We start from the raw sequence: 16174 nt of genomic DNA, 5'->3' as shown, positions 1-16174 counted from the left end.
TAAATCTAAAAAACAGTTTTTGCTTTGTCATTATGGGGTATCACGTGTAGATTGATGAGGAAAAAATACAATTGAATCCATTTTAGAATAAGGTTGTAACGTAACAAAATGTGGAAAAATCAAGGCTTCTGAATACTTTCCGAATGCACTGCATCACTCCTCACCTGATATGTGTTGAGCGTTCTGGCACAAAAAAGGTCGCGGTGCATCACTGAGGTGGGTGCTACACATTGATGGTGGATGAGGTGAGTTTCCCCCTACTATGTAAAATGCTTTGAATACCTAATTTGGGAGAAAAGCGCTATATAAATCCAGTCAATTATTATTTATTATTATTATTTGTATACGATCACATATGTCTCTCTATTATGAGTGGTAATAATTGGGAACAGTTTTCCAAAATTAAAATCACTTGGAGTGAATTTCCAAACAATCTTTTTGGTCCAACAATGAAAGTGTAAAAAAAAAATATATAAAAAAAGTAGTGTTAAACAAATCAATAATATATTTGAGATTTGAGATTCTTCAACCCTTTGTCTTAATGACAGCTTTGCACAATCTTGGCATTCTCTCAACCAGCTTCATGAGGTAGTCACCTGGAGTGTATTTATTTCCTTCTTAATGCATTTGAGCCAATCAGTTTTCAGTGTTGTGACAAGGTAGGGGGGGGGGTGTATACAGAAAATAGCCAAGTCCATATTATGGCAAAAAAAGCTATCCCATCTGGCTTGCGCTTAGTGGGACTATATTGATTTTCAACAGGACAATGACCCAACACACCCCCAGGCTGTGTAAGGGCTATTTGACCAAGGAGAGTGATGGAGTGCTGCATCAGATGACTTGGCCTTCACAATCACCCGACCTCAACCCAACTGAGATGGTTTAGGATGAGTTAGACCGCAGAGTGAACGAAAAGCAGACAACAAGTGCTCAGGTGAAGCTGGTTAAGAGAATGCCATGAGTGTGCAACGCTGTCATCAAGGCAAAGAGTGGCTACTTTGAAGAATCTCAAATATAACACAGTTTGATTTGTTTAACACTTTTATGGTTACTACATGATTCCATATGTGTCATTTCAAAGTGTTGATGTCTTCACTATTATTCTACAATGTCGAAAATAGTACAAATTTAGAAAAACCTTTGAATGAGTAGGTGTGTCCAAACTTTTGACTGGTACTATATACATATATTTTATATATTTTTTTGCATCTGAAAACCTGGCTTGCGGGCCATCGGCGTTTATAGCAGTATCTATTTACTGCATGGTGGATCTGTGTGCTTGTCTGCTAAGAACCCCGTGTTGCTGCTTAGCGCTCTAATTTAAATGATTTAGATTTTTGAATAAAGATTGAATAATGCTGACATTAATTTCAAAAGCGAACAAATCAATCCTGATAAAAATCTGCTGACAAAGCGGTCCCGTTTGCCGCACAAAAAAAACAGCTTACTGTTGCCAGCTGCAATAGGAGTCATCATGGAATCCATTTTATTGACAGATTTCAATGGTCTCAAAACATTCATCACACGACCAGCATACACACATTGCTCTTGACACACTGTCACTCTCTCATATACCAAGCAAACACTAAAGTCAACCAATGGTGTCGGAGTATCATAGTCACACAGACTGTCAACAGCTCCACATCAACTGCTAGCTCGGGTTTCATTCAAATCAAAAGCGAATGGGCTGGCAAAATCGCCATATTGTGATTCGCGTCATGTGCAATGACCCTGTCTTTGAGCGCCAATGCCTTTAAGCACGCTGCAAGTTCATGGCTTTATTATTCACAGCAAATTTACTCATTTGTTTTCCAATTACACTGGTGTCCCTGCTAGCAGAAAGTGTGTCAGCTTCGGTTACATGAGCATGGTCTCCGCCAGCTAACTAGCAGGAAGAGGCATTGGGCTGCTTGCTGCTGGAAACACTTTCATAAAAGAAGGAAGGGTGACTAGCCATTTAACTTGTTTTACTCTGCTTTTGGAGTTTCTTTATGTGTCGTTGAAAGGGACACCACACACAGCGTTTCACTTCGTCTGGCAGACATTTCCACCCTAAACTATGTGCAAAAAATTCTCTATTCAGCAGTAAATGTGTGTTGGATAATTGAATGGTGTGATGACGATGTGACTTTCTCCTATAGCCAGCCAGAATTCTACTATTACTAACGCGGTGGGATGTGATATGCTTTCAATATGACGCCATAGTTTCAGCATGGGGGGAGGAAATGAATACAATGCTTCCCACAGGAAAAAGTAAGCTGGTCCCTGATCCGTTTGAGCTGTCTTGCCAACTCATATGGTCATTTTGTCACATTGTTATAACAATGACTGTAGGAGTTGGCAAGACACCACAAACAGACCTGAGACCAGGCTAATGCTATCTCATATCCACATAACAGTTGAAGATTAGGACTGAGGACTACTGGAGAGAAAATGTAATGAATGGTGAAAAACAATGTAGAATCCATGTTTAGCTCTAAATGTCAGTCATGAAATATGTGCAGGTAAATGGAAACACAGGAAGACTATATGAGAAGAACCAATGATCAAGCAGTGTCTAATTGAACCCAATGGGATTCTGATAACAGGGAACAATTTGCTGGAACAGATCCACTTAGAACACGGCACAAGCATCAATTCATGTATTGACCTTTCAGTGCTATTAATAGATCAGCTCTTCATCGCTACGTGAACAGACAGCGTTCTCCTGTAGCTTTTGTGTGGTAAAATGCTATCTTGGGTTATCATCCATCTTCCACCCCTAATCATATCACTATTTGTCTGAGATTCATTTGCAATAGGCGGGTGGTGCTGCCATTAATGGTGCTGTTAGACAGAATATAGACACAATTATTGCACAAACAAATGAACATTAATGGGTTAACTTGAATTTCAGCTTCAGGTTTGATATGCAGCACAAGTGCACCAAGACAAAGGTAAAGAACTACTGGAAATTGCTTCAGGTGAAACGGCAAGAAACAAGACCTCACAGCGAGGGCCTCAGATCTACATTCTGCCGAGCAGACAGACATCTCCTTGTCTTTCATACTGTGTGGACAGTTGATAAGGAGTTCTTGACAGCTAAAGAGAACACCCTGTCAGCTGTCCAGATAATATGGAACACAAGGAGATTACAGAGACTCATAGGTGGGCTGCTGGTTGATGGAGGAAGATGGTGGGCTGTTAGTCTTGAGACAGGCAGCTACGTACAGTACATGGAGTTAGATTCTAGCTTGAAATATACTTAGTCATGTTACCATACTAGAACTTATTGATTACTTTACATGTATAAGGAATGTATATGTTAGGGGTCAATGAAGGGTCAAGAGGAACTAGGTGTGTGGAAAGTTACTGAGAGAGAAAAGGGGAAGTGCAGAAAGTTAATATTCTGTTCAAGTATGTTATTGTTGAATATGAATGTTCCTAAGGAGGGAGGCAAAGGGCAAGTGTCTAGTGTTAGTTGTTGATAAGGCAGGCCAGTTGCTGAGGAACCAGGACCATAAGGGATGTGGAACTCAACTCGAGATAAGGTCAACAGATGAAGAGAGAAGACACTGCTGGGAGGTGGCCCCCGAAGACCATCTGATTATAGTCCTATCACACACACACACACACAGACACACACACACACGGTCCTAGACTTAGGCAGGGCCATAACAATACCAGGAAGAGGGACCTACTGTGTTTCTGCCTAACTAATGAGGATTGTGTATCTTAGACATGCAAGGAGTTGACTCCGCCCAGTAGGAGTGTATAAAGATATGTGCTTTGTATAAACATGTCTTTGTCTTTGCTGCTGTATGACCCAGTGGTGAAAAAACTTGGTTTGAGCTGTTTCTAGTCGTCCATTTGAGTTTTTACTCTTGAGTTTTTACTTTACTGTTCGTTCAGAACCTAATAATGGCCAAGTCACTGAAAACTTTTACTGTAAAAAGGGCGTTATAAATACACTTTTTGGATTGATTGATGGATTTATTGGTTAATTGATTGGTTAATTGTGCTAGTGCCTACCTTGGACAATGAGATGTACATTAGAGGTCTTGGACTGCTGTTTGGTCTGGATGGAGCATGTATAGGAGCCCTCGTCGTACACATCCACTTTCTGGATGCGAAGGCTGTACTCCAGCTGGCCCTTGTTCACTAGGTCCACACGTGGGTCCAGCGACCACTTGTCCTCCCCAGCGAAGATGATGTTGGATCGGTTGAGCCAGGCAACTTTGGACACCTTATCATCCACGTAACACCTGGAAGGACAAAAAAGAGAGGAAATTTACCAAGTTACGAATCAGGTTGATTTGAAAACAAGTATGCACCAGAACCGCGTGAAATTAATATTAAAATCGATGTACAATACCAGTCAAAGGTTTGGACACACCCACTCATTCAAGGGTTTTTCTTTATTTTTACTATTTTCTACATTGTAGAGTAATAGTGAAGACATCAAAAATATGAAATAACACATATGGAATCATGTAGTAACCAAAAATTGTTACACAAATCAAAATATATTTGATATTTGAGATTCCTCAAATTAGCAACCCTTTGCCTTGATGGCAGCTTTGCACACTCTTGGCATTCTCTCAACCAGCTTCATGACGTAGTCACCTGGAATTTAAATGAACAGATTGAATACCAAGTCCATATTATGGCAAGAACAGCTCAAATAAGCAAAGCTAAAAGACAGTCTATCATTACTTTAAGACATGAAGGTCAGTCAATCCGGAAAATGTCAAGAACTTTGAAGGGCAGTCGAAAAACCATCAAGTGCTTTGATGAAACTGGCTCTCATGAGGACTGCCACAGGAAAGGAAGACCCATAGTTACCTCTGCTGCAGAGGATAAGAGTTACCAGCCTCAGAAAATGCAGCCCAAATAAATGCTTCAGAGTTCAAGTAACAGACACATCTCAACATCAACTGTTCAGAGGAGAATCAGGTCTTCATGGTCAAATTTCTACAAAGAAATCACTACTAAAGGACACCAATAAGAAGACGAGACTTGCTTGGGCCAAGAAACACAGGCAATGTACATTAGACCTGTGGAAATCTGTCCGCTGTGTCTTTGTGAGATGCAGAATAGGTGAACTGATGATTTCCGCATGTGTGGTTCCCACCGTGAAGCACGGGGGAGGAGGTGTGATGGTGTGGGGGTGCTTTGCTGGTGACACTGTCTGTGATTTATTTAGAATTCAAGGCACACTTAACCAGCATGGCTTCCACAGAATTCTGAAGCAATACTCTATCCCATCTGGTTTGGGCTTAGTGGGACTATCATTTGTTTTTCAACAAGACAACGACCCAACACACCTCCAGGCTGTGTAAGGGCTATTTGACCAAGAAGGAGAGTGATGTAGTGCTAAATCAGATGACCTGTCCTCCACAATCACCCAACCTCAACCCAATTGAGATGGTTTGGGATGAGTTGGACTGCAGAGTGAAGGAAAGGCAGCCGACAAGTGCTCAGCATATGTGGGAACTCCTATAAGACTGTTGGAAAAGCATTCCAGGTGAAGCTGGTTGAGAGAATGCCAAGAGTGTGCAAAGCTGTCTTCAAGGCAAAGGATGGCTACTTTGAAGAATCTCAAATATATTTTGATTGGTTTGACACTTTTTAGTTACTACATGATTCCATGTGTTACTTCATAGTTCTTATGTCTTCATTATTATTCTTCAATGTAGAAAATAGTAAAAATAAAGAAAAACCCTTGAATGAGTAGGTGTGTCCAAACTTTTGACTGGTACTGTAGGTCTATTGGATATAGGGAATGATCCCTATATGTAGTGACCAAAGATAAACAAAGGTTAATTATTGGAATGAAAATGACTCCTCCTAATCCGAGGCATCTCTGAGGGATAGCTGCACTTAAAAAGATACTTCAGGATTTTGGCAATGAGGCCCTTTATCTACTTCTCCAGAGTCAGATGAACTATTAGATACCATTTATATGTCTCTGTATCCAGTATGAAGGAAGTTTGGGGTAGTTTTGTGAGGCAATGCTAACAAGATTTATTGCAGTTAGCAATTGCGCAAGTGCTAGTTAGCAACTTCCTTCAAAGTGCACGCAGAGACATAAAAATGGTATCCATGAGTTCATCTAACTCTGGGGAAGTAAATTTGTCAAAATCCCTGAGGATCCCTTTAAGCTCTTTTCGATTTCTCCAGTTCTCCCCGCTTTGCTCTTTCTTCTGATAAATATATAATATATAGCAAATGTTTTTATCCAGAGCGACTTACAGTCATGCGTGCATACATTTTACGTACGGGTGGTCCCCAGGAATCGAATCCACTATCCTGCCGTTGCAAGCACCACGCTCTACCAACGGAGCTATACAGAGGACCACAAACATATCTAGGTGAACAGTATTGGTTTTCCTCCTGATTAAAAAGGACATCAGTATCCTCTTGTTTAGCTCGGCTTGTTGCATTGCTGTCAGAGCCTTACGCCGTGTATAAGACTGTGTGTGTTAGAGCGCCTGCTTACTGAATAAATCTAAGGGGACGTCTGAATCAATGAGAATGGATATAATATAACCTGGCAGACATATGCCGAAAATGCAAATTGAAAACTCAGCCACTCGACACAGTATATAGAGTATATTCAAAACAGAAAGTGAATTAGTCGGGGAGCAGAAGTTGTTTCACAATGACTCTAAGGGGTTCTCACATGTAGTAGTGTCACTACTGTGGCCTTCCCTATCGAAGGAGAGGTGGCTTATCAGAAATCTAGGAGGGTTACCACCTTAATAACTGGGCCCGTATTTGTAAAGCGTCTCAGAGTAAGAATGCTGATCTAGGATCAGAGTTGCCCAATCATGAATATGGACAGAGGAAACCTGATCCTAGATGAACACTGCTACTCTGAAACGCTTGATACATACGGGCCCAGGTTCTCTCTTACTTATCCACAGATGTCTACAACCCATTCGGGAAGCAGAGTGGTGCAGCGGAAGCGTGCTGGTCCCATAACCCAGAGGTCGATGGATCGAAACCATCCTCTGCTAAAACAGTTTTGGGGCTCCCAAGTGGCGCTGCGGTGTAAGGCGCTGCATCTCAGTGCTTGAGGCGACACCCTGATTCGAATCCAGGCTGTATCACAACCGGTTGTGATTGGGAGTCCCATAGGGTGGCGCACAATTGGCCCAGTGTTGTCCGGGTTTGGCCGGTTTAGGCCGTCATTGTAAAAAGATAATTTGTTCTTAACTGACATAGTGAAATATATATATATATATATATTTTTTAAAACCTCCACCGGCAAACCCTAATAGTAACCAATGGCCATGACATCTGAGTTACTGTACATGTCTCTTAATTAAAGCTTTTTCCAATCCCTTTATCAGCCAATAGGAACCCTTTCTAACCCTCCGCCCTCCAATCAGAAACACACTGGACTCCCCGTCAGGTGAGCAGGACTACAGTGGGAGCACATCAGTTTCCTCATCGCGCTTCATAAATACTTCACAAACCCAAGCTCCCTGGCCACCGCATGCAGGGCGCCAGCCAAACCTTTTTCCTGTTCAAACTAACAAGCGGCTGCCTTAGAAGGCAAGCGGCTCCTGCCTCCCTCTCTCCCCGTCTCTAAGCAACCTCTGCTTTGGCAAGCAGCAGGCAGGTGGTGAGGCAGGCAGGATGACAGGGGTCTGTTGTGTTTGACGGATGCCTGTGCTGCTGAGCTGGGCCGCGGCCATGCTGCAGGGTTCACCGTAGGGGAAGCCCACAGCTCACAATACAGGCAGCAGAGGCATAGTGGGAGACTAATGAGAGGGGAGACGTGCCAGGCTCTGGCAGACAGCTACTCACCCTGTACTCCCTTCATACTCCCCCCCAAGCAGAATGGACTGGACTGAACCATGCTGAGGTGGTGTGAGGGGGTGGTGGGAGGCACAGCTGCTCTACAGGCAGGGCGCAAAAAAACTGAAAACAACCAGCTCACTTACATAATCACAGATGCGCTCTCTCAAGCGATCGATCAACTTGGCCAAAACCCCCTGTAACACTGTTTTGATTAAAAGGATGGAGAATTATGTTGGCTGATCATGGGCCAACTCCCCTTCTCCTTCGGTATGTGACGGGGGCTGTTCCTTTTACACGTCGTTCTGTTTGCATGTAGCACACAGTGGGGGAAAAAGCAGCAGGCAAATCAAAGCCAGGTCATATCTTTTCCCCTTACAGCATTTCTTCGCCCCAGATACGTTCTCGGTAGCAGGTTAAGAGTATTTCCGGGAAGGTGGTAGTAATCTCCAAGGACGTGGCTTAGAGGGAACAGTGCATTCGTTTAGAAACTAGGAGGTATAGAAAAGCCCTTGGTAGGTACAGTACAGAGCAGACGGCCCTCAACGGATGCCAGATAATGATTTCACACGTTCATAAACAACCAGGTGATTAATTAGCCATGTTGGTGTATAGTGTACATAATAATCAACCTACTAATTCATTTCACATGTCTGCCATTTAGAACATTCGGGTAATTTGACAGACCCAAGGAACTCCAGACATACTGTTGAATTGACGCAAAAGACGAAATTAAGCCAAGTGGGTTCAAACACAAGTCGTGATTATTCTCGTAAAATTGTGTTGACACAGTTTGTCGTGAGGGTCACATTAATTGGTTTGATTCATAAGGAAAGTGTGATGTTTTTGAGGGTTCTTTATGAAATCCACAGAGTCCCAATGAAGCATTTAAAAGGGAAATTATGAGGGTGAGAAAAATTATTATTTTATTCATAGACTTAAAAGGAATTGATATCATTACGGAAAAAAATACCAATGCCCCCTGGATCCGAATCTAGCCCATAGGGTGAAACCTGCAGGAAATCCATTCATTCTAGATGCTACAAACACAACAAACGTAACTAACAGTACAAGTAAATAAACCCACAGTGGCAACAGAACACACGTTGTACAATGAAGAAAAGGGAGAAATGGGGAGAGAAGAAACCAAAAAAAAGATTGGAGGCTGCTGGTTATCTGAGGATGCTCCTTTCACTTTTTGGTACCTCCTTTGAATTCCTTTTTCCCAGAACACTTAGTAATTTCTCCTGAACATGATTCACTCAGAACAGCTTGCAGAGGAAGAAGCTGTGTGCGTGTGACATGTACAGTATTCATCTGGAAAGATTGAGACCCTCTCCTTTGTCTTTGGGCAGGTTTCCACTACAAAGCCTCTAAATAGCCACAAAACATTGCAATAATTTCCCATCATGCACTGTTCTTGCTCTCCTGGTTCACATACATCACTGTCTGAATATTCAGTCAATTAGGAGATGAATAATGTGAGATGAATCCTTACAGTACAGTGACTGTTGTTTTAACTGTCTTGCTAAACTAGTTGTGGAGGTGAGAAAAGATTGCTTGAACATAACAACTGTGGGATAGATGATACCTCTGAGAATCCTAGTCAGGGGGATGTATGGAAATGGCATCTTGCTTCGATTAAACCTCCTGAGATGCTCTTTCTGCACATTGTGCCTTGATAAACCTGAGATAAGCAACCTCTTCCCTCACAGTAAATAATATACATTAGAAAATAATTGGCTGTAAAACGCCCTCTGTGTCATCCATAGGGAAAACACTATTGAGGACATGTTAATGCTGTACTGAGAGGAGGATAATGTAATGCAAAGAAGGAGGTATGGCTTCTAGACAGCAGGGTTACTGGAGTATGCTCCTGTGAATGATTTGTATTCACTCTACATATCACTAGCTGTAATGCCGTGGCTCTATTAGCACAGACCTCTCGGTGGACCATATGAGGCCTTTGCAATAGCGCCCTCTCTGCTGCTTGTGGCCTTGGGGGAGTGCTAAAGGTTAGATTGCCCTGGCACAGAGGCCTCTAATTACCAAGACTTGACAAAGCACCTGTCATCTTGTATAAGAAGACCACTCAAGTCTTGGTATGAATCGTAATACTGTTGAAATTGCTTATTTACAGTATTACTTGTCTGGAAAGTTAAGAGGTTGATAACTACAATGACCATCCGCTCCACATTCTGAGTGGCTCTGAAGAGGTTGTGAGTTGCATCTGACGTTTTTATGAATACACTCCAAGCTTGATTGATAAGCTCTATTTTTTTTTTTAATTGTATAAGCCTAACGCTGCAATATGTACAGTTGAAGTCGGAAGTTTACATACACTTAGGTTGGAGCCATTAAAACTCGTTTTTCAACCACTCCACAAATTTCTTGTCAACAAACTCATCTGGACAAACAATAGTACGCAAGTATGAACACCATGGGACCACGCAGCCGTCATACTGCTCAGGAAGAAGACGCGTTCTGTCTCCTAGAGATGAATGTACTTTGGTGTGAAAAGTGCAAATCAATCCCAGAACAACAGCAAAGGACCCTGTGAAGATGCTAGAGGAAACAGGTACAAACGTATCTATATCCACAGTAAAACGAGTCCTGTATAGACATGACCTGAAAGGCCGCTCAGCAAGGAGGAAGCCACTGCTCCAAAACCGCCATAAAAAAGCCAGACTACGGTTTGCAACTGCACATGGGGACGAAGATCGTACTTTTTGGAGAAATGTCCTCTGGTCTGATGAAACAAAAATAGAACTGTTTGGTCATAATGACTATCGTTATGTTTGGAGGAAAAAGGGGGAGGCTTGCAAGCCGAAGAACACCATCCCAACCGTGAAGCACGGGCTGGCAGCATCATGTTGTGGGGGTGCTTTGCTGCAGCAGGGACTGGTTAACTTCACAAAATAGATGGCATCATGAGGCAGGTAAATTATGTGGCTATATTGAAGCAACATGTCAAGAAGTTAAAGCTTGGTCACAAATGGGTCTTCCAAATGGACAATGACCCCAAGCATACTTACAAAGGTGTGGCAAAATGGCTTAAGGACAACAAAGTCAAGGTATTGGAGCCCTGAACAGAAGCCTATAGAACATTTGTGGGCAGAACTGAAAAAGCGTGTGCAAGGACCCTACAAACCTGAATCAGATATAGGGAGCTTGTGGAAGGCTACCCAAAATGTTTGACCCAAGTCAAATAATTTAAAGGCAATGCTACCAAATACTAATTGAGTGTATGTAAACTTCTGACCCACTGGGAATGTGATGAAATAAATAAAAGCTGAAAATAATCATTTTTTTCTACTATTATTCTGACATATTACATTCTTAAAATAAAGGGGTGGTCCTAACTGACCTATTTTTACTACGATTAAGTGTCAGGAATTGTGAAAAACTGAGGTGTAATTTAAACTTCCGACTTCAACTCTTACGTTTTTGGGCGACCCGATCAAATTTACATAGACATGTTAGTTATAGATCTGTCTTTTTCATTGAAAGCAAATCTAAGAAACGGTATTATGTGCGCTATTTCTATGCTTCCTAACTTTTTTCCTAACTTTCATTCAAACTTTCATACTTTCGGTTTGGTACACCAGCTTCAAACAGCTGAAAATACAATATTTTTGGTTTCGAATATATATTTCACAGAGGTTTAGATGGTACAATGGTTCTCTACACAATACTTGGTTGTTTTGTCACAAACTGAAATTAGGTGAACTATTAGAATTTTACCAACCAGGAAATGGCAGAGCGATTCCAGCGTAGTGCACCTTTAATATCTAAAGTGTCAACTACTTTCAACCTTGGGGTTGCTGTTTGGTCTGTTTGTGTCAGCTGTAAAAAGAGATCATTTAAAAAAGCATTAAAGAGTGATTGTTTCATCCTGCCCATCATCTGCCCACCATCACACCCCCATCGAGTGTAATCAAAATAAAAGGCTATTCACCTCCCAGTCTGGACATGGAACAATAGCCAAGGTTTCTCTCTACTCTCAGCCAGCCAGTCCTGGCTCTGTCAGTCAAGGCCCAAGAGAAGTGTTCATCAGTTCTCAAGTTTGAAGGTCTGCTAAGTTTCATTTGTGATAAATGTCTTTACTGTACACAGTCATGACAACAGCAGTAAAACATGCAGTAAAAGGTTGGACTGTTTGTTACCTAGTCAATAGCAACAAGACAAAGTAGTCTGTTCTGCCCGACAACAGTGTGGTGTTATTTATTTGTGTTCTGCTAATGCAACGGTCTTTAGGTCCAAGGCAGAGAGCTACCTTGATTAACAAGTAAAGGATTATTAACACATTAAATGTTATAGCGCTCCAAATATCTCCATAATTGTGTGCGCGTGCATGAATTAATTTAACACGCATACATTAGCCTAATGGTTACATGGTTTATGCAGAGTTCTACATCCTGAGTTAAGGTAATTTTTTGATTACATTATAAGTGCTATGATTATACACTTTCCATATTCAAAGCAGTTAAGTTTTGTTACAGGCTATATCTTCAACTGAAAAACATGAAACAATATCTCAGGTACGTAAAAAAAAAAAGGAAACATCGTCAGTTGAAGTGACGATTCGGAAAGTACGACATTCCTTTGAGTGTATATGATTAAAGTCACTCATAGCAGCCCTGACAGTGTGACATGAACAAAGAAAGATTTGCTTGTATGAAAAAGTGGAGAAGCCGAGAGCTGAGATTTGTACGAAACTAAAGCATGGCTGTGGTCTAGAAAAAAATGGGTGTTCTGCGGTCGACGTTTAGAGGACAACATCTGACATCCCTCATCTCCAAATCTGAAAGGTGCATAGATTGGGAGGAATAAATGAACGTTGTTAGTAATGAATGATCCATCCGGCTGTACATTATATACCCCCGCCATTTCAGCCATGGTATATAGGAGCTTACAGATATTCCGTTAATTGCTTTCTGTCGAAGGAAGGCAGAGGAACGAACGGGTGGCGTGGCACTGTTCCATGAGATTACAGCAAGACGGTCCTGGTGTGTGACTGCAAGAAAAAGTGGTTTTCTCTGCTAGAATTCATGCTTTCTCTCACTATGAAAGAGTGGAAAGCACAAGGAATATTAATAATGCAGTGAAATGCATGGCTGCCACAAAATAATACACACAATGGAATAAAATGCCATTTTTTTTTATCAGGCCAATAATTAATCACAAAGGTGTCGACGCTCGCAGTAAACATTTTCCGGGTGGAAATCTCTCTTCCTGCAGGTTAGACAAGGAGGAAGTGAGTTTTTCAGGACAGATTTGCCCCAAGTTGCCTCCCAACACACCACAACAGATTGCCTCAAGACAAACCTACCAGTCACCCAGATGATTACTGAGAGAGCAACCAGTTAAATTACTCTGAAGTTGCTGATTTTTATTTCAGTTGAGGCCTGGCGTTGAAGCACTCGCTCACTTCAAGTGAAAAAAAACAAACATTTTGTGGGCCTCAGCGCTGCCAATTTCTTGCTGTCACAGGTAGCTGGGAATTGACTGTGGAACATGCAGCATATCACTTTAAAGTGACGGGGGAAACTGGTAATCGCTTTGCGCTGCCCACATGCTCCTGTCGCCTCTTATAAGAACCTTGTTCACTCAGGAAAGAATCCTTAAACCTAAACGCACTTGGAGGGTGAAGACACTGAGGATTCGCCCACAATTGTCTCGCTAGGTCTGGCTCTGGAGTGGAGTGGCGTAACCACGGACCATAGATTACAGACACAACCCAGGAGGTTTCTGACACACACCATTACACCATATGCATCAGCAACAAGGTGAACCTGGACCGGAACCATCATAGTAATCAATTGAGACAGGCCGCTGGTGTTTGGATTGCTTTGGGTATCTGTGGTTACATCCAGAAAAGGTTGAGATTGTTTCTATGATAACGAATTGCGTCAGACATGCGTCTAAACCATATCTGAAAGGTTATTTACAGAAGTGCAACTTTTAAAACCAATGTATCTTAGAGAGGTTGGGGAATAATCACGCTAGCAGGAAATGCAAATGTATCTTAGAGAGGTTGGGAAATAATCACGCTAGCAGGAAATGCAAATGTATCTTAGAGAGGTTGGGGAATAATCACGCTAGCAGGAAATGCAGTTTGTGAATGTGAAGAATTGACAATAACATCTGCAAGACATTACAGTGTTTATAGATGTTGGGTTGAAGAGTTGAAGTATTGTCTGTTATTATGTTAAAAGTAGGCCTAGTTTACACTTCTGAACAATTGAGCGTCAGTTTTCACATCACAGATCTCAGAACTGTTTTTTGGTGAATTCTTCTTTATAACCCATTAAGGTCCTCACCTTAAAGGCATCTAATGTGCAGAGTATCAAAACCCTGAGACATCTGTAAATCAATTTGGGTTCAACCATAATAAGGTTCTATCTGACACTTCTGAATGAGACATGTTCCGTTTTTAATAAAACTGTAGCTATTTGAATGACATAAATGACAGAATAACACTATTCTACCAAGAGAGAGTCAGAACACATAAATACATTAAAGAAATGTATTATGATTACTGTCATCACCGAACAACGATGTGACACCAGTATTTACTTTTACGTTTTCTGACAGTGTTGTTTGTTTTTGTTTGTGTCCCATTATTACTGGCTAGACTAACCTGGACCATACTTAGAGACGGCAAAGACATGGTTCTGATTGCTCCGTCTGTATTTGTTCAGGCTTGTGATTGGATAGCTGACAGAGCCTTCTAGCGCCCAGTTCAAATGGGTTTATACAGATAGAATTTTCTCGTTTTTATTTATTGTTTTCACTTAAAATGTACTTTTTCAAAAAATCTAACTTTACAGACATGTAGAACCATCTAAAGATCCATTATTTGTGACCAACTCATTTTTGAAAAAAAAAAAAAAAAACACTCCCGATATCTCAAGCATGCGAAGGTCTCGCACTCCCAATATCTCAAGCATGCGAAGGTCTCGCACTCCCGATATCTCAAGCATGCGAAGGTCTCGCACTCCCAATATCTCAAGCATGCGAAGGTCTCGCACTCCCGATATCTCAAGCATGCGAAGGTCTCGCACTCCCGATATCTCAAGCATGCGAAGGTCTCGCACTCCCGATATCTCAAGCATGCGAAGGTCTCGCACTCCCGATATCTCAAGCATGCGAAGGTCTCGCACTCCCGATATCTCAAGCATGCGAAGGTCTCGCACTCCCGATATCTCAAGCATGCAAAGGTCTCGCACTCCCGATATCTCAAGCATGCAAAGGTCTCGCACTCCCGATATCTCAAGCATGCGAAGGTCTCGCACTCCCGATATCTCAAGCATGCGAAGGTCTCGCACTCCCGATATCTCAAGCATGCGAAGGTCTCGCACTCCCGATATCTCAAGCATGCGAAGGTCTCGCACTCCCGATATCTCAAGCATGCGAAGGTCTCGCACTCCCGATATCTCAAGCATGCGAAGCTGTAACAGGATGCTTCTATACATTGAATTGACTTATTAGAATGGTACTGTAACAGAACACATTATGCAACCAATGGCACCAATCCATACTTTCCCCTCCCGTAGACAATGTGATATATATACACCTCAGCACAGATACAATATAAGAAACCTGGAACACAGGTGTCTGCTGAATCACATAAGTGGCCGTTCTTTGTATAGCCTATGTAATTTGCGAGACATTGTATGTTGGGAAGGTGAAGGTGCATTTCAGAAGTAAAAAGTGCATCAGTGTAATAGTGTAATAGTCATGACATGGGTTGGTGATGAGAGGGACTGTTATGGGTAGGAGCTGGGACTGTTCTGATGGCGCGTGTGTGAGAGAGCACGTGTGTGTGTGTGTGTGTGCAATGTGAATGTGCGATTTGGTGGTGTCAGTGTGTACAGGAGCAGCTGGGGGGTGGTGTGTGTTGATCCTCTGAGGGACAGTGTGGGACGGTGATGTGAGGGACAGTCGTTTGAAGGTGAACTTGAGGTTCAGAGAACTCTCAAACAGCTCTATGGTGGATTCGGGAGCGCAATTTAAAGCACTTCTACCGCCGAGTCCAGTGCAAAGAGAGCCGTTAATCACCATGACAGTACCGTGCATTATGTGTCAACAGGGGGGGACTGTGGCAGAGAGACAAGGACTTCACAGGGTAAAACTCCTAGAACCGGTGACTTCTATTTTGTTCTCTCTACTTTTTCAGAGTGAGAAGGCAATAAGCAGCGTTTCACCAAAATCAAATATTAAGTATGTACAATAATAGCTGGTACACTGTCCACACAGTAAAACAGGCACATCTCTCTACCAAACTTACCGGGAGATACCAGGTCTAAGAATTCTGATATTATGTTATTGTCAAAAAAAAAAAAAAAAAAAGAAGTCTGGATCTCCTATTGAAAATGCCGAA

At 42.0% G+C, this 16174-nt stretch overlaps 1 protein-coding gene across 2 annotated transcripts in view; it reads right to left on the bottom strand.

Annotated features, from left to right (window-relative positions):
* The window catches only part of LOC115141612 (limbic system-associated membrane protein-like), a 504241-nt gene that overhangs the window by 32535 nt on the left and 455532 nt on the right, over nt 1-16174 (bottom strand). For both annotated transcript variants that reach the window (XM_029680645.2, XM_029680644.2), the window contains one exon: nt 4012-4244. In XM_029680645.2, coding sequence (XP_029536505.1) covers nt 4012-4244 — 233 coding nt within the window. The remainder of the gene's footprint in view (nt 1-4011; nt 4245-16174) is intronic.

Source organism: Oncorhynchus nerka, linkage group LG14 (genome assembly GCF_034236695.1).
Source record: "Oncorhynchus nerka isolate Pitt River linkage group LG14, Oner_Uvic_2.0, whole genome shotgun sequence".
Lineage (NCBI taxonomy): Eukaryota > Metazoa > Chordata > Actinopteri > Salmoniformes > Salmonidae > Oncorhynchus > Oncorhynchus nerka.
Note: the sequence above shows the minus strand (reverse complement) of the source record. Positions and strands in the feature narration are given on the sequence as shown.